Source organism: Pinus tabuliformis, chromosome 4_2 (assembly GCF_031772625.1).
Source record: "Pinus tabuliformis cultivar Carrire ecotype Pingquan chromosome 4_2, CPIR1, whole genome shotgun sequence".
Taxonomy (NCBI): Eukaryota; Viridiplantae; Streptophyta; class Pinopsida; order Pinales; family Pinaceae; genus Pinus; species Pinus tabuliformis.
In genome coordinates this window covers 1,152,688,462-1,152,714,802 of record NC_142304.1, presented here as the reverse complement: position 1 = coordinate 1,152,714,802, position 26,341 = coordinate 1,152,688,462, and the positions used below count along the sequence as shown (strand labels likewise).

Genomic DNA, 26,341 nt, shown 5'->3' with positions numbered 1-26,341 from the left:
TATTTAATTATTATTATTTTATTTTTTTTTAAATAAAATAAAATAAATTAATTTGAAAAAAAACCTACCATACAAAAACTACAAAAAACAATCATGAAAACCACAAAAACCCACCAAGAAAACTCTTGAAAATCACAAAACAACCTAGAAAACCACCAAGAAAACCCTTGAAGACCGAAAACAACTTAGAAAACCACCAAGAAAACCTTTGAAAAAACCTATAATTTAGGTTATATATATATATATATCAGTTAAGCCCAAGAAGCTTCAACACCTACAATAGTCATTTGAGTCAGTTCTTTCCCTTTCTCTTCCTTTTTATTTCCTACACAATTAATTAGCTCCCAGAAGGATGCCAAGAATTAGCTTTAGTCGACTTGATTTTCTTTGTTAATTCATTTTTTATTACTCACTAAAAACCCTAACTAAAGCACCTTGATTGACCTACCATGGTAAATAACAAAGACAAACCCTAACTACTCTAGAGGTCCTTCTCCCTCTTCCTTTCTTTCTCTCCTCTTCCCTAGGATTTCTTGGTTTAGCACTAACATTTTGTGGTTGCTCCACTCTCTCCTTGTTGGTAATGTTTGTGGTAGGATGGTTCCCCATCCATACTCATACATATCAATAATAAGAGAAAATAAGCCGGAAACAATGAGGGCATCTACACACCTACTTGGATTGCACTTGCAAATCTGAGCAATGGAGGAAGATATCCCCAATAAACATCAATAATTGATTGATTTGTAGTGACAAAATGATATACATATGAGAGGCAGAAAGCAGTTATTTATATCCAAAGGGAGACCAAAAGCATGATAAACCCCTAGCTAAAGGGGGTATGCCACCAAGTTGTTAAATCCTTATTATACTAATGTGGTTCTTTTACAATATAACACTATTACAAAATAATGAGCTTATACACAAAATGGCACATGCAAATAAAGCCTGATATGGATGTTGTGGTTAGGTACACAACATACTTTGGCGAGCACATTCCATTAGGTGGCATCAATACTTAAGTGAAAAAGGCACTCAACTCCAAGGGAGATTCGGTCATCACAAAATCTGTTAGTTTGTCCCAAATCTTTCTTTATCTTTGCCAATAATAGCTCCTACGAGTTGAAGATGATGGGTATTAGAAGTCTTTATAAGGAGTAACTGGCTATAGGGGGGATATTTGTTTTTGGCATCCCGCTACATTGGCAGCATAATTTTTTCCATTTTAATATAAGCAAAAAGATAGATCTAATAATATTAGAGTAAATCATATAAAATCCTTGCTTCCCCGTTTATAAATATATTTTTTTCCTGTAGTACTCACTCTATGATAGCTTTGTCATGTCAACCTTCTATAAAAGTGCTCCAAAGCTTTCACTTAATTGAGATACAAACCTAATCGTAATCCACAAGGTATAAAGTTTATGTTGACCCAATGTTAAAAATTACTTTTTCCTCCCACATGCAAGTGTAGAAGAAAATTTGAAATAGGTGAATTCCTAAGGAATTATTCCTAACTATTAAACATCTGTTTTCCATTACTGAATTACCATAATATCTGCACCAATAAAATCAGTAACGACGCTTACTAGCATCCTTCCTGTTTACAGGGGCTGATTAGTGACATGATGAACCTCTCTTGAATCAAGAGCACATTATTCAACAAAAGCATGAAGCTTGCAAAAGTTCAGAATATAAGACCGGAATTTGGAGTGCAAACCAACTTAAGAGCACAGTTATCAACTACATTCCTAGACCTTGGCAAAGAATTTCTAGCAGACAACAATTATTGTAGTTATCGGATCCCCATGCTGTCGCTATCAAAATCTGCTAATTGAAAATTGATCTGCTATCCTCCCATCTGGTAGCTTGAACTGCATAAAATGGCGAAAATGTCAGTCTTATAGTGATCCCTTGTCCAATTTTAAATTCAATACAATGAGTTGGTGAAGCTTCATGGCATAGGAATTTTTCTTTAAAATTCAATGGGAAGAAGAAATCCACGTGTACATTCTTCAACTCTATCTATAACAATAGCTAAACTCCAAATCTCACACCAGAGGTTTTTTCGAGAAACTTTTATGGGACAAAAATAATTTCATTAATTACTGAATCTCATTATATCAGAGGAACAAAACATACATTATATCAACCAAATTCCTAGAGTATGATATATTCAGCACTAAAACACATTGACGTTAATTCTTCCACTACAATGAACCAATTTTTTCTTTACTGTTACATATTTTAGCCTCAAACCTAACATAGTTATTCAAGTCATTCCAATACAACGAAAAAATTCATTTGAGGCCTTTTCCTTCCTCCTGTATGCGTTCATGCATGTCTCTACACTCTTATGACACATAACAATATTCACAGCTCTTCTGCTTCAGTTGGTCAAAAACATGACATCAACCTTGGTTTTGCATGTCCTGCTCAATATCCCAAATGTGATTGTATTTCTCTAATGAAAAGTATGGATGATAATGGGCGTGCTATGGGCCCAACTATTATGAACCCCAGGGCTGCATTAACACGCAGATTAGTATTTCTATGAAAATGTCAGACCCAGTCAGCAACGTCTATTAACAGTTAACTGAATTTGTTGTAACAGCTGGCTGATCTCTAGTGCAGACCAGATCTAGTTGAAATAATAGCAGCAGCAGATTTTTCTAATTGAAATATAATAGCGAAGAAAAAGGTGGAAGGGTATACAAAATGGAACTCATATCCTCTGTCAAAATTACTAGAGCAGAAATAAAATCACAAGATGCTAGGGATTTGGCATCCTTTATCAACAAGGCCCCTTTGGCCAACCACTGCATACGTACCTCATCCCTTCACATGGAATAGAAAGTAAACAAACACTAACCTCATGGTTGAAAATAGACCTACATCGGATCAGCCATAGAGTAATAACTTAAAAGGGACTTGAACTGCAGGCAATGCCAAATACCAATAAAGGATGTATGCACCAAATCACTGCAATCATCACCCAAGAAAGCTGCCCTTCATGTTACCCTCCCTTAAACAACTGAGCACTAGTCTTGGACATACAGCCATGCTCTCCTTGCAAACCAACAGTCCCATTACGTATGCTTTACTGTCTTGGGGGGCTGACAAAATGGAAAGCCAAAGAGTCCCCGTTTGTATATGAAGATATATTGTAGATAAAATGGATTGATAAAATATATATTGATAGAAGAATGATTGATATTACAAACGAGGGCCCCCCTTATAAATACTAGGTGGGGTGCCCTTTCATATGAAGAGTCATGTCTTGTCGATAAGACATACCTTTACACTTTTCCATATATATTATTTATTATTCTTCTATTTTTTATTAATATATTATTTTAAGTACTTTATTTACCTGAGTCTTATATTTTTAACCTAAATTTTATCACACCACAAGTTGTAGGGATGGTCGTGTCTTTTGGCAACTTTAGAATTTTACTTTATATGGACGGTGTTGTATGACGAGCAAACAGGCTACTGACAATGCAACATCAAATTCCAGTATGTGGCCGAAGAACCTGCGTACACCTTCAACTTCGACTACCTGTAGCTAGCCGAAGACCCGTGTACACCTGCTAATGCTTTTGACGAAATTCTTAGAGATGACTTAATGGTCAAAGTACCAAATAAACCATATGGACTGGGCTTAGGTTTTGTACAGGGAAGTGACAAAGGACTATAATAGAATCTGAATAATCTTCATGTTCGTCTTTAGACTCAAAAATATTGATTTCTATTGTTCTCTAAAGGGAATTGTAACCCCTTCATCAGTGGGGGTACATATATTTTCCCAGTGCAACATTCACCACCATTGTAAGCCCAAAGTCACAAGTTAAAGCCATGTAAAAACCATGTGAGGCCCTGTATTAGGTATCCTAGACCCGTGTCTTGTTGATTCGAGTCTGATTTGGTCGGACCATGTCCTGTCCCTTGAAAGTTTCTTTGAGGCAATCTCATCCCTAGATGGATTGGAGGACCTTAGTGGACTTATCATGTGGACCCATGGTTTTAGAGGAGCCAACATTTGAAGGGGTGTCATTGGTGTATGCGTCAGTCCAACCCACGTCAACGTGCACCTATGTCATCCCACATGGTTATAGTCTATAGAGTCTGTAGGTGACCTTGGCCTTGGTGTAGTATTCCTCGTGAAAACTCTAAGAGCATCATAGTCTCTTGTTACAGTGTTCACGTTTCTCGTGGTAGTTCATAGTTCCCAATGCAAAGTGGTCCTAGCGGTCAAAAGGTCAACAGGGTCTAGGATAGAATCTTAAATCACTAACGCTACCAAACCAAGAATCACAACGAAACTACTTTGTGCAGCAAAATAAAAGCAACAGTAAATCTACTAGTGCACAAAATATACACAACCCTTTACACAATTATGTACAATAACCCAACTTTGTTATACTAATCTAACTGAATAAGACAACAGTCTAGGGCTCCCGTACCAAGGATAATGACCCTCATACATCCACTAGTACAAGAATACAACAACTAGAGCTTGGTGTTTGTCGTGATGACCACCAATCTACCCTGATCAAGATACTCTGACCATCTGGCTGTGGCGCACTCTCTCAGCTCCTCTCGGTCGTCCATTGCTGCTCTTCAGCTACTCAGGGACTTCTTCCCACTAAAGTCTTCATGCGCTACTCCAATGAAGACTAACATAGGGCAGGAGGGTTGCCACCTATCAACATAAAATGTCGCTTCTCCAATGATGAACACGGGCTGCAACAAATTGCTCCTTTGGTTGATCACACCAATGAGCTCCAACAAACTGCCTCTTCTAGCAACCAAGAGTCCTTCCTTGCACTGCGCTTATGATCCAGGAGGATATTGGTGCCCACCCGCCTATTCCACTTGGACCCCCAACACTGTCTCTTTGAGTTTTTTGGTTTCCTTAATTGTAGCAAAATTTACTATTTTTGGCAGTTTTTCGGGTCCTGAACTTCCAGAGCCATTTTGAGGCCCTAAACGACGTTTTTAGGGAAAACGGAGAGACCAAAAATGTCCCACACTAACTTGCTAATTTGTTTTCGGCCTTCTCTTCGAGATCTTCGAAACTAGGTATTATGATAGCCAAACAAAGATCGTATGCCAAAGTTACGACCCTGGGAAGTTGATGTACCAAGTTACCCAAACGGGGACCACAGTTTTGGTGCTTCATCTCTTAGGGTTAGGTTTTGGATGTTTAGGATTTTCCATTGTTTCTCAATAATAAATAGGCCTTTGAGCCTCATTGTAACATAGTTCAGAGGCATGTAGCTCCCACATCTCTTCTCAGAGATAAGCTACCATCGCCCGTGCTATCTTATTTCCATTTTGTTTGTAATCATAGTTCAATATTTTTCTATTAATGAAATGAAGTGTTTTTCTGCTGCATCTCTGTATTTATGATTATATCTGTAAGTTGTTGCGTTCCTGTTTAAGTTCGAATCAGTGGTATCAGAGCGGTCTTCTCTTTCTCTGTTTTTCTTTGCATGTCCCCAATGAGGTCAGGGTATAAGGAGTTAGGGCTCGATCTGGTTGAACCGTTGCAAGATCAGCCTCACAAAACCCGATGACCTCCCATGGCGGAAGAAAAGAAAGATGAGGGGGCAGGAGATCCTTTCAAAATGTTGCTCGAGGAAGCCCTCGAGTGACAGAGGGATGCGATGATGGATAACTTTGCCCAGATCCTTTAACGACTACCCACAAGCGATGCATCTTCATCCAATAGCCACTCTAGAGGCACCACTCCTTTTAAGGTACAAGTTAACTTTGATATTCCCATATTTGAAGCCCTGATAGATGCAGACGCGCAGATAAATGGTTAAATCTATTGGAAGGATATTTTTCAGTTCATGACTTTTCCAATTGGGAAAAGATTACTTTTTCACTTCTCAAAGCCACCCCACATGTCAAGGATTGGTGGGAAACCTACTGTGAACAAAAGGACGAGAGTGAACCCTCGTTGTTTTCAGCTGCACCCACTTGGGATTCTTTCCGAGATGCCATCAAGGAACAATATTACCCTGTCAGGAGCTATGAAGATAAATACATAAAGTGGACCATGCTACGGCAGGGAAGGGACCAAGATGTGTCGGAGTTCACAAATATTTTCCATACCCTTCGCACGAAGCTGGGTATCAAGGATACTAAGCAGCATTTGGTGCTCAAGTACCGCGACTATCTACACAAGTACATCCAGGACAAGATGGAGTTCCTGGACATTTCCTCGCTCGGCACGGTGTACCGGTACGCTGTCAAGATTGAGCAGAAGTTTAAACAAAAGAAGCAGGACTTTGGATCTGCAAATCCAAAGCAAGGAAAAGGTGCCCCCAAACCACAAAACAAAGGACCAAGCCAAGGCGGGGCTACCCAGGACAGCCCGCCGAGGCCGCAAGAAAAGAACACCACGAAAACAAAGAAGGACACGGGAAAATGTTGTGAATTCCATAAGAGCTCCACTCATAATACAAGTGAGTGTCAGGCCAAGCAGTCACTGGTGGCCGAGATGAAGGCTTCTAAATCAGATGCACGTTCCGACTCTGAATTAGAACCCGATAAGGGAACTGACAAAGGGAAGCAAATCATTGATGTGAAGCCACCACCGTAGCCACCACCAAGATCCAAGAGATTGAGTGTGAAGATCTAGAGGAGGGGGAACACCTCTTCCACTCACAAATGTGGGTGAAGGGTTCTCCACTGCAGTTCATTGTCAACAGCGGGAGGCAAAAGAACCTCATGTCAGCAGAGGTCATGAAGCGGCCGGGCCTAAAGACTACAACACACCCACAACTGTACACCATCAGGTGGCTTCACCAAGGACAAGATCTTTGCGTCAGCCAGTAGTGCCGCCTTCCCTGCAACATCAATCCCTTCACGGATGAGGTACTGTGTGATGTTGCTCCTCTTGAAGTTTGTGATGTATTGTTAGGACAAACATACTTGTGGAAGCACATGATGTATATGAGTCTAGACCTCACTCTATGATTATTACCTTGGCCAACAAGTTGTACAGGATACCAGAGGTAGCCCCACCTACTGCCATCTCTTTGATCACTGCAAAGCAATCCAGTACGATCATTTCCCAGACCAGGAAATTTTGTTTTCCTTATGATTCGCCCTCAAGGCAAGAAGAAGGTTGTGGCCACGGCTACCAGGCAGGGCTTCTCTGCACAATAGCAGCAGATGGACAAGGTTGTGTAGGAGTACAGGGATATTTTCGCCTCACCTACAGGGGTACCTCTGCACTATCAGTCAAACACTCCATTGATCTGACGTCGGGCGCGCCGCTGCTCAATGGGTTGATCTATCGATGCTCTGTTCTGGAGAACGATGAGATTAGGAGACAGATTCAGGAACTATTGCAAAAAGTGCACATCAGGCCAAGCTCATCACCCTATGGGAGCCCTATTGTATTGGTATAAAATAAGGATGGGACCTGGAGGCTCTGTATTGACTATCGGGCGTTGAACAAGATCACTATCTAGAATAGGTACCAAATCCCGCGGATTGATGACCTTCTTGACCAACTCAAGGGGGGCAAATATTTCAGCAAGATTGACTTGAAGTCAGGTTATCACTAGGTGCCTATCAAACCCTCTGATGTGTGGAAGACTGCCTTCAAATCCAAGGAGGGCCTTTTCGAATGGTTGGTCATGCCGTTCGGATTGACGAATGCCCCTGCAACCTTCATGAGACTGATGGACGACATCTTGCGACCCTTCACCAATGCATTCGTGGTGGTGTATTTAGATGACATCTTGATCTTCAGCCAGAGTTGGGACGAGCACCTCCACCATATTCGACAGGTCCTTCAAACCCTACAACAACACAAGATGTGTGCTAACTTGGAGAAATGAACCTTTGGCCTGACCTAGGTTCAATATCTGGGGTACATAATTGATGAGAAGGGTGTACATGTGGACCCATCCAAGATACAAGTCATTTGGGATTGGCCAACCCCAACCACTCTAACAGAGCTCCGTAGCTTTTTGGGTCTTGCCAACTTCTACCGTAGGTTCGTCTTGGGGTTCTCTCATATCACTTGGCCTTTAAGTCAAGTCACCAAGGGTGGAGCAAAAGCAAAGTTTTTTTGGTCTGAAACCCAACAACAAGCGTTCTCCAAGTTGAAGAATCGCCTCTGTTCTGCACCAGTGCTCACATTACCAAACCTGCAACAACCATTTGAGATTGAGACAAATGCCTTTGACTATGCTATTGGTGCGGTTCTTACTCAGCATGGGCATCCAGTGGCTTACCACAGTGAGACACTTTCAGACATAGTTCGAAAGTACCCCACTTACGATAAAGAAATGTATTTCATTGTGCAGGCCTGCTGTCAATGGAAGCATTACATTCTGGGGAAGGAAATGATCATCCACACAAACCACCGACCTCTACAATTCATACAGGCACAAGGGAAGTTGCAGAATGATTGCCATCAGAAATGGTCCACCTACATGCAACAGTTCCATTTGAACATTAAGTATAAGAAGGGCAACATCAATAGTGTCGCTGATTGCCTCAGTCGACCACCGATCATGGCGCTGATCACTGTGCTCGACTCCTGTGGGCACAAGACATCGCGGTGGCCGCATCTTTAAAAGAACGATCCAAAATTCGGCAGCACATACCAGACACTCTTGGAAGAGAAGCAAATTCCAAATTTTCACCTTCAGGATGCACTATTATGCCACCTGGGACACATCTATGTTCCTTCAAGTGAGCGTGCCAAGATGATTTGGGAGGCACACTACAATCGGGTCACTAGACATTTCGGAGTAGAGAAAACAGTGGCAGTATTGCAGAAGTATTTTTATTGGCCGAAACTTTGTCAGGATGTTGGAAGTACATTAGATTTTGCACTTCCTGCGCCATTGCCAAACCAACCATCAAGAAGCAAGGCCTGTATACTCCTCTACCTACTCCTAGTCGACCTTGCAAATCTGTCTCCATGGATTACATGTCGGGCCTTCCTTATACTAAGCACGACAATGATTGCGTTTTTGTGGTCGTCGACAAATTCTCTAAGATGGCCATCATGGTGGCCTGCAAGAAGAGTACCACAACAGAGGCCACTACTAAGCTCTTCTTCGAGCAAGTGTGGCTACACTTTGGGATTCCACTGTCCATCGTCTCAGATCGAGACAGCAGATTCCTGAGTGCATTTTGGTCAAGTCTCTGGTCGATGTTGGATACAAAACTTACTAAGTCCATGGCTTTCCATCCCCAAAATGATGGCCAAACAGAGGTTGTCAACAGGATGATCGTACACATTCTACGCATGTACAACTCGAAGCATCCACGCACATGGGATGAAAGCCTCCCCTATGTCCAGCACAGCTACAACAAAGCTCTCCATAGCTCAATGGGCCACAACACCTTTCAGGTAGGGTGGGGATTTCAGCCATTATGTCCCATTGATGTGGCCATCACATTATCACATTTGCAACTACTCAAGAAGATTCAGCTCGTGTCCAGTCCGAAGCCGACAGGGCTAATAGCTTCATTGAGCGCATTCAATACATCTGCCAGCAGGTCCATGATATATTGGATAGAGCCAATTCTAAGTACAAGCAACGCCAAGCTCAGTATCGGGTGCCGCACAAGTTCCAGGTGGGCAACAAAGTTTGGCTACATTTGCAGAAGGAGCGCCTCGCTGGACCCCACCACAAGCTTCGCCCGCTCCAATATGGGCCATACACCATCACCAAGGCTATAGGGGACAATGCCTTCGAGCTTAGCATTCCACCGTTCCTTGGTCTGCACCTAGTGTTCAATGTAGACCGCCTTCGGCCATACTTTCCACCATTGCTGGACACATCTGACGTTGCAGAACAAACCACACCAACAAAGCTAAACCCAGACTGCATGGAACAGGCAACCACTGGTCGGATCACGGACACACAGATCAAGAACACTCGCCAGCAGAAGATCCAACTATATCGGGTTGTCAAAGCTGGCCAACTCCTTTACCAAGGCAAGTGGCTCACCAAGGAACAAGTTTAGCAGAAGTTTCCCCATCTCATGGAAGCACTCAACACAATGGGAACCATTACTTCCTAAGGGGGAGGAATGGTCCAGAAGGATATTGGTGGCCACCCCCGCCTATTCCACTTCGACACCCAACACTATCTCTTTCAATTTTTTGATTTCCTTAATTGTAGCACAGTTTACTATTTTAGGTAGTTTTTCGGGTCCTGAACTTCTGGAGCCGTTTCAAGGCCCTAAATGACGTTTTTAGGGAAAACGAAGAGACCGAAAAAGTCCCAAACCAACTTGCCAATTTTTTTTGGGCCTTATCTTTGACATCTTTGAGACGAGGTATTATGATAGCCAAATGGAGATCATATGCCAAAGTTACGACCCCGGGAAGTTGATGTACCAATTTACCCAAATGGGGTCCACAGTTTTGGCACTTCATCTCCTAGGGTTAGGTTTTTGGATGTTTAGGGTTTTCCATTGTTTCTCAATAATAAATAGGTCTTTGAGCCCCATTGTAACACAATTTGGAGGCATGTAGCCGCCACATCTCTTCTTAGAGATAAGCTACCATCGCCCAAGCTATCTTATTTCCATTCTGTTTGTAATCATAGTTCAACATTTTTCTATTAATGAAATGAAGTGTTTTTCTGCTGCATCTCTGTATTTATGATTATATCTGTAAGTTGTTGTGTTCATGTTTAAGTTCGTATCAGTTTTTGGTCTGAAACCCAACCACAAGCGTTCTCCAAGTTGAAGAATAGCCTCTGTTCTGCACCAGTGCTCACATTACCAAACCTGCAACAACCATTTGAGATTGAGAAAAATGCCTCTGACTATGCTATTGGTGTGGTTTTTACTCAGCATGGGCATCTAGTGGCTTACCACAGTGAGACACTTTCAGACATAGTTCGAAAGTACCCCACTTACGATAAAAAAATGTATTTCATTGTGCAGGCCTGCCGTCAATGGAAGCATTACATTCTGGGGAAGGAAATGATCATCCACACAAAACACAGACCTCTACAATTCATACAGGCACAAGGGAAGTTGCAGAATGACCGCCATCAGAAATGGTCCACCTACATGCAACAGTTCCATTTGAACATTAAGTATAAGAAGGGCAACACCAATAGTGTCGCTGATTGCCTCAGCCGACCACCGGTCATGGCGCTGATCACTGTGCTCGACTCCTGTGGGCACAAGACATCGGGGTGGCCGCATCTTTAAAAGAACGATCCAAAATTCAGCAGCACATACCAGACACTCTTGGAAGAGAAGCCAATTTCAACTTTTCACCTTCAGGATGCACTATTATGCCACCTGGGACACATCTGTGTTCCTTCAAGCGAGCGTGCCAAGATGATTTGGGAGGCACAATACAATCGGGTCGTTGGACATTTCAGAGTAGAGAAAACTTTGGCAGTATTGCAGAAGTATTTTTATTGGCCGAAACTTTGTCACGATGTTGGAAATACATTAGATTTTGCATTTCCTGCGCCATTGCCAAACCAACCATCAAGAAGCAAGGCCTGTATACTCCTCTACCTACTCCTAGTCGACCTTGCAAATCTGTCTCCATGGATTACATGTCGGGCCTTCCTTACACTAAGCACGACAATGATTGCGTTTTTGTGGTCGTCGACAGATTCTCTAAGATGGCCATCATGGTGGCCTGCAAGAAGAGTATCACAACAGAGGCCACTGCTAAGCTCTTCTTCGAGCGAGTGTGGCTACACTTTGGGATTCCACTGTCCATTGTCTCAGATTGAGACAGCAGATTCCTGAGTGCATTTTGGTCAAGTCTCTGGTCGATGTTGGATACAAAACTTACTAAGTCCATGGCTTTCCATCCCCGAAATGATGGCCAAACAGAGGTTGTCAACAGGATGATCGGACACATTCTACGCATGTACAACCCGAAGCATCCACGCACATGGGATGAAAGCCTTCCCTATGTCCAGCACAGCTACAACAGAGCTCTCCATAGCTCAACGGGCCACAACCCCTTTCAGGTAGGGTTGGGATTTCAGCCATTATGTCCCATTGATGTGGCCATACCATTTGCAACTACTCAGGAAGATTCGGCTCATGTCCAGTCCGAAGCCGACAGGGCTAATAGCTTCATTGAGCGCATTCAATACATCCGCCAGCAGGTCCATGATATATTGGATAGAGCCAATTCTAAGTACAAGCAACGCCAAGATCAGTATTGGGTGCCGCACAAGTTCCACGTGGGCAACAAAGTTTGTCTACATTTGCAGAAGGAGCGCCTCGCTGGACCCCACCACAAGCTTCGCCCGCTCCAATATGGGCCAATCACCATCACCAAGGCTGTAGGGGACAATGCCTTTGAGCTTAGCATTCCACCGTTCCTTGGTCTGCACCCAGTGTTCAATGTACACCGCCTTCGGCCATGCTTTCCACCATTGCTGGACACATCTGACGTTGCAGAACAAATCACACCAACAAAGCTAAACCCAGACTGCATGGAACAGGCCACCCTTGGTCAGATCACGGACACACAGATCAAGAACACTCGCCAGCAGAAGATCCAACTATTGTCAAAGCTGGCCAACTCCTTCACCAAGGCAAGTGGCTCACCAGGGACCAAGTTTAGCAGAAGTTTCCCCATCTCATGGAAGCACTCAACGCAATGGGAACCATTACTTCCTAAGGGGGAGGAATGACCCAGAAGGATATTGGTGGCCACCCCCGCCTATTCCACTTGGACCCCCAACACTATCTCTTTCAGTTTTTTGATTTCCTTAATTGTAGCACAGTTTACTATTTTAGGCAGTTTTTCGGGTCCTGAACTTCTGGAGCCTTTTTAAGGCCCTAAACGACATTTTTAGGGAAAACGGAGAGACCGAAAAAGTCCCAAACCAACTTGCCAATTTGATTTGGGCCTTATCTTTGACATCTTCGAGACGAGGTATTATGATAGCCAAATGGAGATCGTATGCCAAAGTTACGACCCCGGGAAATTGATGTACCAATTTACCCAAATGGGGCCCACAGTTTTGGCGCTTCATCTCCTAGGGTTAGGTTTTTGCATGTTTAGGGTTTTCCATTGTTTCTCAATAATAAATAGGTCTTTGAGCCTCATTGTAACACAATTTGGAGGCATGTAGCCGCCACATCTCTTTAGAGATAAGCTACCATCGCCCAAGCTATCTTATTTACATTCTGTTTGTAATCATAGTTCAACATTTTTCTATTAATGAAATGAAGTGTTTTTCTGCTGCATCTCTGTATTTATGATTATATCTGTAAGTTGTTGTGTTCATGTTTAAGTTCGTATCAGATTAGGGGTTCACACTTGGACCCTCTCACGCTTCCCTCCACCAAACCTCGAGGTGTCTAATACAACACAAACAAACATGCCCTTCATATTTGCTCAACCATCATCCAACTAGAGCTCCGAAGATCTGCCCTTTGCTATGCAATAGAGGAGCTATTGCACAAATCTAGGCTCCAATAAACTGTTGTAGCATCTGCCCACTAGTTATGGCATCCAACCACCTAGGTTACCCTTCCTCTTGGTTGCTACAACACTGTCCAACCTGGACTTGACAACTATAAATAGGCGTGTAGGGTCACCACAGAAAGGCAGATTTTCGGACATCCTGTAACTTCGGATAAGGAGCAGAGATATCTTCACATTCCTCTCTGAAATCTCAGACACTCTGTAATCTCAGATGGGTGCAGGAGACACAAAATCTTGAACAAGTATCTTTGCATGATAGTAAGGGTGGACAACATCACTGTAATCTCGGATGGGTGCCACTGAAATGGTTATAGTCTCAGCATAATAATGAGGGTCTCAAATACAAGAAGGGAACACTCTGTCTCAATATACTAGACAGTATCATGAAGGCCTCGGTGCAGGAAGAAAATGCAGTCACAAGATCTCAGCATAATGACACCTATGGTCTCGGTCATAATCCTAATGAAGAAACCTCGTTGACATGGTAGTGATCTCAGTAATAGTACAACAATGATCTAGTTCTCGGTGAAGGTGTAGCATTGGTGTAACAATGATGAAGATCTCAATGAAGGAGCAATGATGATCTCAATGAAGCAGTAGTAATGATGGCGATCTCAGAAGAATAAGAAGATTGGTGTCTTGGTATTGGAGTGGCCTAGTAGGTCAAGGGTCATGGTCTTGGTATTCGTCAATTGGAATCTCTATAAGAAGAATTTCTTGTGGGTTTTCCTCTCCAAGAGGGAGAGGTTTTGGCCTTGGCAGAAATCCAACATCTTGTGTTCTTGTCTCTTTGTTTTGATAGCTATTTGATGAAGAAAGGAATACACACACTAATGATATCAAGAAAATGATTGTGTTAATAAGCTAAAATACCTCACAAATAGTTATCATGCTAAAGAAGAATCTCACTAACTACATTAGCCCTAGATTCTTCAACATGGTATCAGAGCTAAGGTGCTAAAAGGAAGGGCAACAAAAAGGGACATTCAAGGACAAGGATCAGCTTCAAGAAGGGCAGTAAAGCAAGGATAGTCTTGACATTTCTCTACATATCTCAGTCTCGGATATCACAGTCTTGATGGCAATCACAGTCACGATGTTTGCACTGTTCCAGCTCATACTACGAAATCATGATCACAGTGACTTGACAATTCTCTGTACTATAATAATGTTCCTCGCTCAGTGTTCCAGTAATGTTTGATGGAGCAACTCAGTGTTAAAAATATGATGCACAGTAATACACAAGAACCTCAATTCGATGCTAAAGAACAATTAGTGGAAGGTTTCAATATCTCAGTACCACTCACAGCTCAAAGGCATACCTCTATGAACAAATGACATACCACGGAATGTCACAAGGATGTGTCAACAAAGTGTTGCACGGTATCAGGAATAATCACATCATACACTACAACGATATCACTTCAAGAAGAGAACACAGTGCCACATCTCGAATGGGCATTATGACAGTACTCTCAAAGTTCTTGGTCTCGATATCATACCCTCACAGTCAAGAGATCAAGTAATCTCAACATAATATAAAAGCAACAGTGCTTGGTGCTGAACAATGCAAGAAAGTCTCAAGGGAAGTCTTGGAACTCAGTTGTACTAAGCAGCTCAAGCAAGAATCTCATTGAAGGAGATCATTCAAGAAAGCATCAAGGTGAAGATTTCATCTTCATGTGCCAAGTATCTTTCATAAATACAATTCTGATTAAATGACTTCATGTTTGCAAGAAGATCAATATACCGGTTGGGTTATAGAAATCCCTTGCATGAAAAAGGAGGATAGATATAGTCCCCAGAAGAGAAGTCATATGAAATCAGTCCTAGGTCCTCTCATCCCTATGTAGCAGGAGAGGTAACATAAAAGAGAGATGTGAAATGCTAGAAAATATACTCTCTGAAATGTAGTGAAAAAGGTCATATCACTTAGACCTGATTAAAGATATCAAAGAATGAAGTGATATCTTTATAAGATCTCAATTGGGAGATCTGGAAAAGATGATAATAAAATAATCGTCATTGTTCTAACAGATAGGTGTTAAAATTGGCAACTAGGGCCAAACTTCATGTGGGTCATCTTATTCATGGCTGATAATATTTTTATTAGACTCCTCTCGTCGAGAGATGTAGGATTGATCTAAAGATCAACCGATTCCAATAAGTATTTATGAAGTTATGAATTTATTTATGTTATGGACAAATTGTTAAGTTGGCTAGCAACTTATGTAGGCTCAGAAGTGCAACAGTCATGTCTATTCAACCTCTACGTTTTAGTATAAATAGAAGAGGACTTCAAGTCATTTCTACACACACTTGGATCTCTTCCTCTCTCTACTTGTCTTTGGGTTTTAGTAGGACGAGAGATGAGGAAGAACCTCATATCCGTCTCAGCTTTGGAGGACAGAGGATATGAGGTACTGTTCAGGGGAGGACAGGTGTTGATGTATCCTAGGGGCAGTCCAGCTGATTCAGCTAGAGTGATAGGTGTACGCCATGCAAAGGTGTACAAGTTTGCATTCCAGAGCCTTCTGGCATTGAGCAGTTGTACCGACAGCAGAGCTAGCAGTTCTGAGCTGTGTGAGATTTGGCACCGTAGGATGGGACACATGTATCATGGAGCCTTGAGGACATTGCGGGAGATCACTACAGGTGTGCCAGATTTCAGTACTGATCACTTTGATACTTGCAGAGGTTGTGTGATGGGCAAGTTTGCCAAATCCCCTTTTCCCAGCAGTGACAGCAGAGCGACGGGGATACTTGATTTGATTCATTCCGATGTGAGCGGTCGGATGTCTCATGTTTCCTTGAGTGGATATGAGTACTATGTTTTATTCATTGATGATCACTCCAGGAGGACCTGGATTTATTTTTTGAAGACCAAGAGTGAGGTCTTCAAGCGGTTTCAGGAGTTCAGAGCTCTTGTGGAGGCTCAGACAGGTCGAAAGATCAAGTCCTTGAGGTCGGACAATGGAGGAGAGTACACCCTTGGAGAGTTTGTTGACTATTGTGCGGAGGCAGGCATTAGGAGGGAGTTCACTGTTCCTTACAACCCCCAGCAGAACGGGGTTGCAGAAAGGAAGAACAGATCCATCATAGGGGCTGCCAAAGCCATGTTACATGATCAGGGATTGCCATTGTTCTTGTGGGTAGAGGCCTGCAACACAGCTGTTTACTTGCAGAACATGAGTTCGCATCGTTCCTTGGGGCACATGACTCCGGAGGAGGCTTTCTCTGGGAAGAAGCCTGATATTGGTCATCTTCATATCTTTGGATGCATTACATACTCCTATATACTCAAGGAAAAGAGGACCAAACTAGAGCCCACCGCAGAGAAGGGTATCTTTGTGGGCTACAGTGAGATCTCAAAGGCCTTTCGGATTTACATTCCTGCACAGAGGAAAGTTGTTGTCAGACGGGATGTGAAGTTCGAGGAGGACAGGGCCTTTAGGAGGTCACGGGAGTTAGAGTATCTGGATCAGCCAGACCCTCAGCAGCAGTTGAGTCAGTTGCAGGGATCCAGTGGGCAGGGATCAGAAGGATCAGGAGGTACATCTATGAGGATGTCAGGTCCGTCAGTGAGCAGTGGCTCATCGAGCCAGAGGGGTGGTGCTCCGGGCAACATCCAGAGCAGTTCACAGAGCAGTTCACTAGGGAGTCCACTGATGGACAGTTCACACGGTACCTCAGCTTCTACAGGTTCAGGTGCAGGCAGGAGGACAACAAACAGATAGTCAGGAGTTCAAGCTACTGATGATGATGAGGAGGAGGAGTTTCATTCTTCGGTGGGAGAAGTGCGCTCAGGGAAGAGGAAGCCCAAGTGGCTTCAGGACACCTTGAGAGATGCCACATCTGTTGCTGAGCCGAAGAGGCCGGTCAGAGAGAGTAGACCACCTGAGAGGTTTTGTAGCTATATGGCGATGGTTACCAGCATCCTTGACTCTAAGCCTTCTAGCTATGAGGAGGCAGCTAGCCAGCAGGTCTGGAGAGAGGCCATGCAGGAGGAGTATTCTTCTATCACGAAGAATGATGTTTGGGAGGTGGTGCCGAGGCCTGAGGGCAAATCCGTGGTTACTTCCAGATGGCTTTACAAGGTAAGGCATGCTGCAGATGGCAGCATTGAGAAATTCAAAGCGAGGTTTGTGGCTAGAGGGTTATCCCAGGTAGAGGGAGTTGATTATGAGGAGACCTTCGCTCCCGTGGCTCGATATACTTCGATCCGCTCCATTATATCGATAGCAGCAGAGATGGGTTGGAAGATCCACCAGATGGATGTGAAGACTGCATTTCTCAATGGCTTCATACAGGAGGAGGTGTACATTGAGCAGCCACAGGGCTTTGAGGTGCATGGGAAGGAGTCCCATGTGTGCAGATTGAAGAAGGCCCTTTATGGCCTGAAGCAAGCTCCCAGAGCTTGGTACTCCAGGATAGATGCATACTTGCAGGGGATGGGTTTCACAAAGAGTGAGGCAGATCTGAACCTTTACTTTATTGTGATTGGTGAGGAGCCTCTCATTCTGGTGCTGTAGTGGATGACTTGATCATTACAGGTGCAGAGAGACTCATAGAGCACTGCAAGAGAGATCTTGTGGCGGAGTTTGAGATGAAGGACACCGGTTTGATGCATTACTTTTTGGGTTTGGAGGTGTGGCAGGAGGAGGGGCATTTCTTCCCGGGGCAGGGGAAATATATTGTGGACATCCTTAGCATATTCCACATGGAGGATTGTAGACCCATGTCGACACCGATGATCACCAACTGGAAGAAGCTTCATGCTTCGGATTCCGAGTTGGTGGATCCCACATTGTACAGACAGTTGATTGGTTCCTTGATGTATTTGGTCAACACTAGACCAGATATCTGTTTTGCAGTCAACACGATGAGTCAGTTTATGTGTGAGCCTAGGAAGGTTCACTGGGTGGCTGCAAAACACATTTTGCGGTACTTGCAGGGGACAGTGGATTATGGTCTGGACTACAGGCAGGGAGATGGAGTGAGATTGGCAGGATACACTGATTCTGATTGGGCAGGTTGTGCTTTTGATAGGAAGAGCACTTCAGGGTGCTGTTTTGGGTTGGGTTCAGCAGTAGTGTCATGGTTCAGCCGGAAGCAGCAGTCAGTAGCACTGAGTTCAGCGGAAGCAGAGTATATGGCAGCCAGTCTAGCTAGTTGTGAGGCTATCTGGCTTCGCAAGATGTTGTTTGGCTTATTTGGTCAGCCGTTGAGACCTTCAGTGATTTACTGTGATAAGCAGAGTTGCATTAAACTCACGGAGAATCCAGTATTTTATGACAGGTCAAAGCATATCGGGATCAGATATCATTTCATCAGAGACTATGTTCAGAAGGGAGTTGTGAAGCTTGAGTATAACTGATGAGTAGGTTGCAGATATCCTTACCAAAGCCTTACCACGGGGCAAGCATGTCTACTTCAGGGACAAGATGGGTGTGGTGAGGAACACCTTCCTCGGTAAGAGGGAGTGTTGAAATTTGGTACCGGAGGACAGGTGGTTCCCTTAGGCTTTGATCTTTGGCCTAGGGAAAAGTGTCCAAAAGAATTTAATTTTTCTCCTAAAGTGACTTTATAATTTTATAAAGTTAAATCTAATTTAAAAGTGACTTTAAGTGATAAAGTTACTAAGTCTAATTTTAAAGTAACTTTTATAAAGTCAATGAAAAATTAGAAAGGAAAAGTGACTTTGGAAATAAATGACTAAGTGGGTCTTTATTAAAGTGGGGTGAATTAAAAAATAGAAAGTGAGATTTAAATGAGCATTTAATCTAAACCATTGATCTAAATCTATTTCAGCCATTGGATTTAGAGATCACCCAAAAGTCACTTGGATCACCCAAAAGTCGCTTGGAGTTATATTAAAGGAGGAAAAGGAGGAAAAGGTCATTCATTCTTTCATGAGCAGATTGGGAGAAGGAGAGCAAGAGAGCAAGAGAGATTTCTGAGCAGGGAGGAGAAGGAGACAGCAGCTTGGCACACATTCCAAGGCAGTAGTTGAGCATATTTGTACAGCTGATTCAGCACATAGTGAAAGGCAGATTTTTGCACAAAAATCGAGGAGCAGTTTGCTGATTTTTCTGCACACAAAACGGAGGCCGTACAGCATTTATTGTTGTCCTGTTTGCTGTAATTTCCAGATTGCTGTGAGGCACGGGAAAGGAGATAAGTTGTAAATTTGCTTGCTGATTTTTGCTGAATAATTCTCACTGTAAAAAGGCAATTTTCAGAAATAAAGAAGAGCTCTCAGACTGGTTTTCCCCAAGAGTTGTAGGGGGTTTTTCCAGGGTCAAGTTGACCAAAATTATCAGTGTTTTAATGTGTTTTAATGGCTGTTTTTGATTGCTGATTTTTAATTCTGCAATTTCCAGCATTCTGAAAAATTTCCAGAATTTGTGTTTTCAGCAATATTTATTTTTTCAGTCTGTTAAATGTATGGTTATGGGAATGGACATTTAACTACATGGGAGAAATAAGGAGAAACTGAAAACCGGGGTGGGAAAACAGAAACTTCTACAGCAACTCCTACAGATCCGGCTGAGAAGAAGAAATATGAAACAAATGCAAAGGCGGTCAATACTCTATTAGGATGTCTATCTCAATCAGAATTTGTCAAGGTAATGCAATTTAAATATGCAAAAGAGATATGGGACAAGATTGTTCTGAGCTATGAAGGAGATGATTAGGTAAAATGAGCAAAACTTCAAACCCTCAGGATTCAGTATGAAAATCTCAGGATGTATAATGATGAAAGTGTGGCTAACTATTTTCTTCGTGTAGATGAGATTGTTAATTGTATGAAAAATTTGGGTGAAGAAATAAAAGAAGTTGTTGTGGTTGAAAAAGTTCTAAGATCTTTGTCCCCTAGGTTTGAATCTAAAGTTTCTGCAATAGAAGAAAAAAAGAATCTACAAAGCCTTAAAATGTCACAGCTGCACGGAATTCTAACTGCTTATGAAATGAGGAAAGGAGGTCCATCAGACAGGAGACAAGCTGCCTTCAAGGCTTCAGGCAAAGGCGAGTACTACAAGTCAGGACACGTGTCAGAAGAAGAAGAAGATCAAATTTTGTCAGAAATCTTCAACGGGGTATTGGACGGTTCCGAGGTAAGTTACCTTTCAAATGCTTTGCTTGTGGAAGAGTCAGTCACTACGCTGCCAAATGTCCTCACAAGGATAAGATTGACAAAGGGAAGGAACCTGTTAGATGGAACAAGAAACAGAATGCAACTAAGAAAAGTTACTACACTCATGAAGACAGTGTGGCCTATCAAATAGTGACGAAGATGAACGGGGTAATGATTATAAACTTTTAATGGCTTTTGAAGATGATGATTACATGGATGCTATAGATGTGAATGACTTTTATGAAGAGATTTATAGACACAAGACATGTTTAGAAGAAAAGAATGTGATCATTGATACTCTGCAATTTCAACTTGATGAAAAAGAAAAATCTCTTGAGAAGTTAGAATGTGAAATTGTTGGCCTTAGAAAAGAAACTGAGAAAACAAAGGTTCTTAATCTTAAGTTTGTTAAAGGATCTGAAACTCTCGATGAGATTATCAATGTATAGCGTTCTCCACTAATCAAGACAGGTCTGGGTTATAATGGAGAAACATCTCAAGCATCCACCTCAAAGAGTTATCTTGATGCAGCAAGGAGGAATGAGCAAAAGCCCAATGGAGATCATCAGGTAAAGCAGGGACGAATTATATCAAGAACAAACAGAGACTACCAGGTAAACCAGGGGCAATCCATCTTAAGGGTGAACAAAAGCTACAACCAACCACAGGTAAAAACTTCTCAATTTGCTTCAAGAATGGATGACAATAGAAAATACAATCATTTGGCTGGTAGATTTGATAATCGCAGAAGTTTCTTCAATGGCCAATGTTTCTCTTGCCATAACTTTGGTCACAAAGAAGCTCAATGTGTTGCCTATAAGACAATCATGACTAGAGAAGCTCAAAAACAAAGAAGTATGACCGGGATTACGAAAAGGACCTATAACAATTTTTCGACCCTTGAAAATGAAATTGAATGTTCTATCTGTAATAACTTCGGTCATGAAGATTCTGAATGCAGGAGCAGGTTTCGGCAGACAAAGGAACAAGCCTCAAGCACCCGAACATGGAGAATAAAGGAACCACAACCAGAAAGATGTGGGATAGCTTTTTATGCAGAAGGACATGAAAATCTATGGTACATCGACAGCGGATGTTCAAAGCATATGACAAATGATAAAGAAAAACTTGAATCATATACTGCTTTAGAAAAGGGTAAGAAAGTTTCCTTTGGAAATGATACCCCTGCAACCATAAAAGGAAAAGGCACTGCTCATTTGAAAGAAAAGGTCAAAGCTGGAAATGTTTTGTATGTTGATGGCTTGAAGCATAATCTACTGAGTGTCAGTGAGATGTGCGATCAAGGAACCGAGGTAATATTTCGATCAAATGGATGTAGCGTTCGTGATCTTGATACAGGAAAAACAATGATCAAAGGCAGAAGAACTCCAAATAATCTATGCATATTTGAAGAAGGACAACAACAATGCTATTTGAGAAAGGATGATGAACATTGGTTATGGCACCGGAGGTTGGGGCATCTAAGCTTTTCACAAATAAGGAAAGCATGCAAATACCAGGCAGTTCGTGGTCTTCCAGATATCAAAATTCCATACAACACCATATGTAAATCATGCCAGTTTGGTAAGCAAACCAGAACTAACTTCCCTAAGAAGGAAGGATTAGCCAGCAGGCCTCTTGAACTAGTCCATACAGATGTATGTGGTCCATCTAGGACAAGGTCACCTCGAGGAGAAGAATGCTTTATATTATTCATTGACGACTTCTCCAGGATGGTTTGGTTGGGACTTATGAAACACAAGGACGAAGCATTCGAAAAATTCAAATCTTTCAAAGCCTTGGCTGAAAACGAATCAGATCACAAAATTAAGTGCCTCAGGTCCGACAGAGGTGGGGAGTTTACCTCAAATTAATTTTTCGATTTCTGTGAAGAACATGGAATAAGAAGGGAATTCTCTACATCTAGGACTCCTCAGCAAAATGGAGTGGTGGAAAGGATGAACAGAAGGGTCCAACAAATGGCTCGTGCTATGCTTGATGAGTCCGGGACTCCCGCAACCTTCTGGGGTGAAGCTGCATTTGCTGCGCTTGTTATTCTCAACAAAACAAATGTCAGAGTGAATAGCACTCAAACTCCTCATGAGCTCTGGTATGGTGAGACTCCTTCGGTAAAGCATTTCAAAATTTTTGGGAGCAAATGCTATATTAAGAATACCAATGAACAGCTTGGTAAACTTGAACCTAGAGCAGATGAAGGCATTCTCATTGGTTATTCTCCCCACAGCAAAGCATATAAGTGTTACAATAAAAGACTTGGAAGAATTGTTGACAACATTGTTGTAGTGGTTGATGAAAAGGGATACATCCCTAGGCAAGTAAATCATGAAAATATCGAAGAGGATGAAGACTACTCTCCAAATTAGAAATATGATGAAGAAGAACCTCAAGAGGCACCTGAGGAGCAAATAAGGATAGAAGAGAAGACTCCATCCAGGTACGTTCAGAAGAATCTTCCAGAATCTCAGATTTTGGGGCAGAAAGAAGCAAGTGTACAAACAAGAAGAACAATTGCAGAAGCCTCAAGCTATTTGGCATTGCTCTCCTCCACTGAACCACAAAATGTAAGAGAGGCATGCAAAGATGAATGCTGGGTCAAGGCGATGGATGAAGAACTTGAGTAGATTGAAAAGAACAACACTTGGGAATTGGTTCCTAGACCAAAAGATAAGAATGTCATAGGGACAAAATGGATCTTCAAAAATAAGTTGAATGAAAATGGGGAAGTAATTAGAAACAAGGCCAGACTTGTGTGTAAAGGGTATGCTCAACAAGAAGGAATAGACTTTGAAGAAACTTTTGCTCCCGTTGCTAGACTTGAGGCCATCCGAATGTTCCTTGCTCTCTCAAGCTTTCAGAAGTTCAAAGTTTTTCAAATGGACATGAAATCAGCCTTTCTGAATGGAGATTTAGAAGAAGAAGTATACATTGAGCAGCCAGATGGTTTCATTCTTGGGAATGATCCAAATCTTGTATGCAGACTGAAAAAGGCTCTCTATGGTATTAAACAGGCTCCAAGGGCTTGGTACTACCGTTTGGACAAATACCTTCATCAACAAGGTTTTTCAAAAGGGTCAGCAGATAGCAATCTTTATATAAAAATTGAAAATGACAAATTGCTAATACTTGTTGTGTATGTAGATGATATTATCTTTGGCAGCAATGAAGAAGCTATGAGTCAAAGCTTTGCCTTGGTGATGCAGAAAGAATTCGAAATGTCTTTGCTTGGAGAACTGACATACTTTCTTGTCTCAAACCAAGTACTTCAAGCAGATTCTGAAGAAGTATGGCATGGAAGATTCGAAACCAGTATGTACTTCTATGGTTACAGGATGTAGTCTCAGTGCAAATGATGAATCAGCAGCAGTACATCAACCAACCTATAGATCTATGATTGGAAGTCTACTTTATTTGACAGGTACCCGACCAGACATCATGCATGTAGTGGGAATAATTGGAAGATTTCAGGCTAATCAAAAGGAAACTCATCTTCAGGCAGTGAAGAGAATTTTCAAGTATCTTCAAGGGACTCAAAACTATGGCTTATGGTATCCTAGAGATACAGATCTCACTCTTCACGCTTATACAGATGCAGATTGGGCTGGAAGTGTGGATGACAGGAAGAGCACAAGTGGTGGCGCATTCTTTATGGGTTCCAGATTAGTATCTTGGTTCAGCAAGAAATAGAGTTCGATTGCTTTATCTATAGTTGAAGCGGAATATGTGGCTGCTGCATCTTGTTGCACTCAACTTCTTTGGATGATGCAAACCTTGCAGGACTTTCAAATCACTTGTACACCACCTATCTCCATCTTGTGTGATAATACAAGTGCAATCAGCATTTCAAAGAACCCAGTCATGCATTCAAAGACCAAGCACATACCGATCAAGTATCACTTTCTCCGGGAACAAGTGTTGGAACAAAAGGTCAAATTGGAGTATGCTCCTTCTAAGGAACAAGTTGCTGATATTCTCACCAAACCACTGCCCAGGGAGACATTTGAATACCTCAGACAGAAGCTGGGAGTAGTTGATGCATCGTCTTTTTGTTAAAACTCGTCTGTTTCAGAGAAAAATGGGTGAACGCGAGTTGCCTGAGGAGGATCCGCGTACATACGCCGGTTTGTGCAGAGACAGTTGCGTATATGGAGGTTTGATGGATATCAGTAAGGACAGGCTCTGGTTGAAGATATTCTGATATGGGTCTGACAGAGACCATCCGGCACAGGTTCAGGGGGAGCAAATAATCTTCTAATAATGCATTGTTGGCATTATCTTAGAAGCTTTTGGTTCTAGTTCACAGCTGTTGTTGGTTTCAGATGGAACAAAGGCAGAGGGAGAACAGAAGGAAATCTTGGTTGCTGATCTAAATGGTGATTGACAGATGCTGCTACTATTAGTTATTGGTGACTTTCATAAGTCTTGTGCTAGATATTTCGTCTCTATGTCATGCATCTCTTCCGTGGTATCTCTTTATGGTGTCAAGGTCATGCAATGGCCTATCTTTGGTTTCCCCACTATGCCTCGAATGAACATGTAATGATCTTGGTGGTCATATGTAAATTTCTGATGTATCCCCACTTGATTGGGTGATGGTTGTATGTATTGAGTATTTTGGTGATAGGAAGGTATTTTATGATGTATAAGTTATGGTTCTTCTTAAAGAACATCTTTTGCAGATCTTGCCTACAGTCAGGGGGGAGCATGGTCAGCACAGCACGGCAGCAATTTCAGCATGCTCTCAGGGGCAGCACAACCCTTTGCCCTTGATGACAAAGGGGGAGAATGACCTTGAGGATTTTGGGTTGCCATCAAGTCCAAAGGGGGAGATTGTTGGCATTATGACACAGGTGTTGTCCTTGATGGCAACTCTCTTTAGTAACAGATCTCAGTTCAGGCTTTCAGAATGAAGGAAAAGTCATATACGCAGGTTCATCTAGTCAAAGGTGCGTATACACGCGGGTTATACGTTTCAAAGGTCGTATGCGTATACACGCACTTTCATGCAAGGAAAAGCACGTATATGTTGGAGAACTTACCTTTGGTCCGTGGTAGTTAGTCCTTGGTATTTGAACCTATGGTTTTGGACCATGGTACCTCGTTAGTCATGTTGATCCCAAGTATTGGGTCCGTGGTATTGGTTTATTATGGTTTTGGACCGTGGTATTGTGGAAGGCCTAAAACTATAAAAGAGGAAGGAGATCATGTGACAAGGGATCATCTGAATTATTATTGAATATCTGATCAAGTGCTAGATCTGGAATACTGGTAATTGGGTTATGGTGCAGATTTGGATGAAGGAGGAACCTTAGCGCAAAGAGAAGGATAAGTTCTGTTGATGGATCATAATCTTTAAGCTTGAATGATAGTATCTTTGTATGATTTTGATTTGTTATTTGTGGCGCTTGCTTGATCTATAAAACTAACAATCTGGGTTATTTATATCTGAAAGAGTGAATTATCCTTTATAGATCTGTACGCAGGTTCAGAGAAGAGAAGGCGCGTATATACGCTGGTTCATTGAAGGAAAACTACGTATACGCAGGTTGTTCCATACGAAGATGTGTATGCATGCAGGTTTCAGGCTATTAACGTAGCGTATATATTTTGAGTTGTGATCTTGCTGCATCTGTTTATTGCTGCAGTGTTCTAGGTTCAGATTTGGTGTGTGGTACTGTTACTGTGATCTAGGTACAGTGGTCAGAGAA

At 42.2% G+C, this 26,341-nt stretch overlaps 1 protein-coding gene across 1 annotated transcript in view; it reads right to left on the bottom strand.

Moving 5' to 3' along the window:
- Positions 1-1,382: 1,382 nt before the first annotated feature.
- The window catches only part of LOC149173758 (putative inactive purple acid phosphatase 24), a 399,682-nt gene continuing 374,723 nt past the window's right edge, over positions 1,383-26,341 (bottom strand). The window contains exon 6 of the mRNA XM_089427998.1: positions 1,383-1,874. Within this exon, the coding sequence (XP_089284124.1) occupies positions 1,821-1,874 (54 nt within the window). The 3' untranslated portion in view covers positions 1,383-1,820. The remainder of the gene's footprint in view (positions 1,875-26,341) is intronic.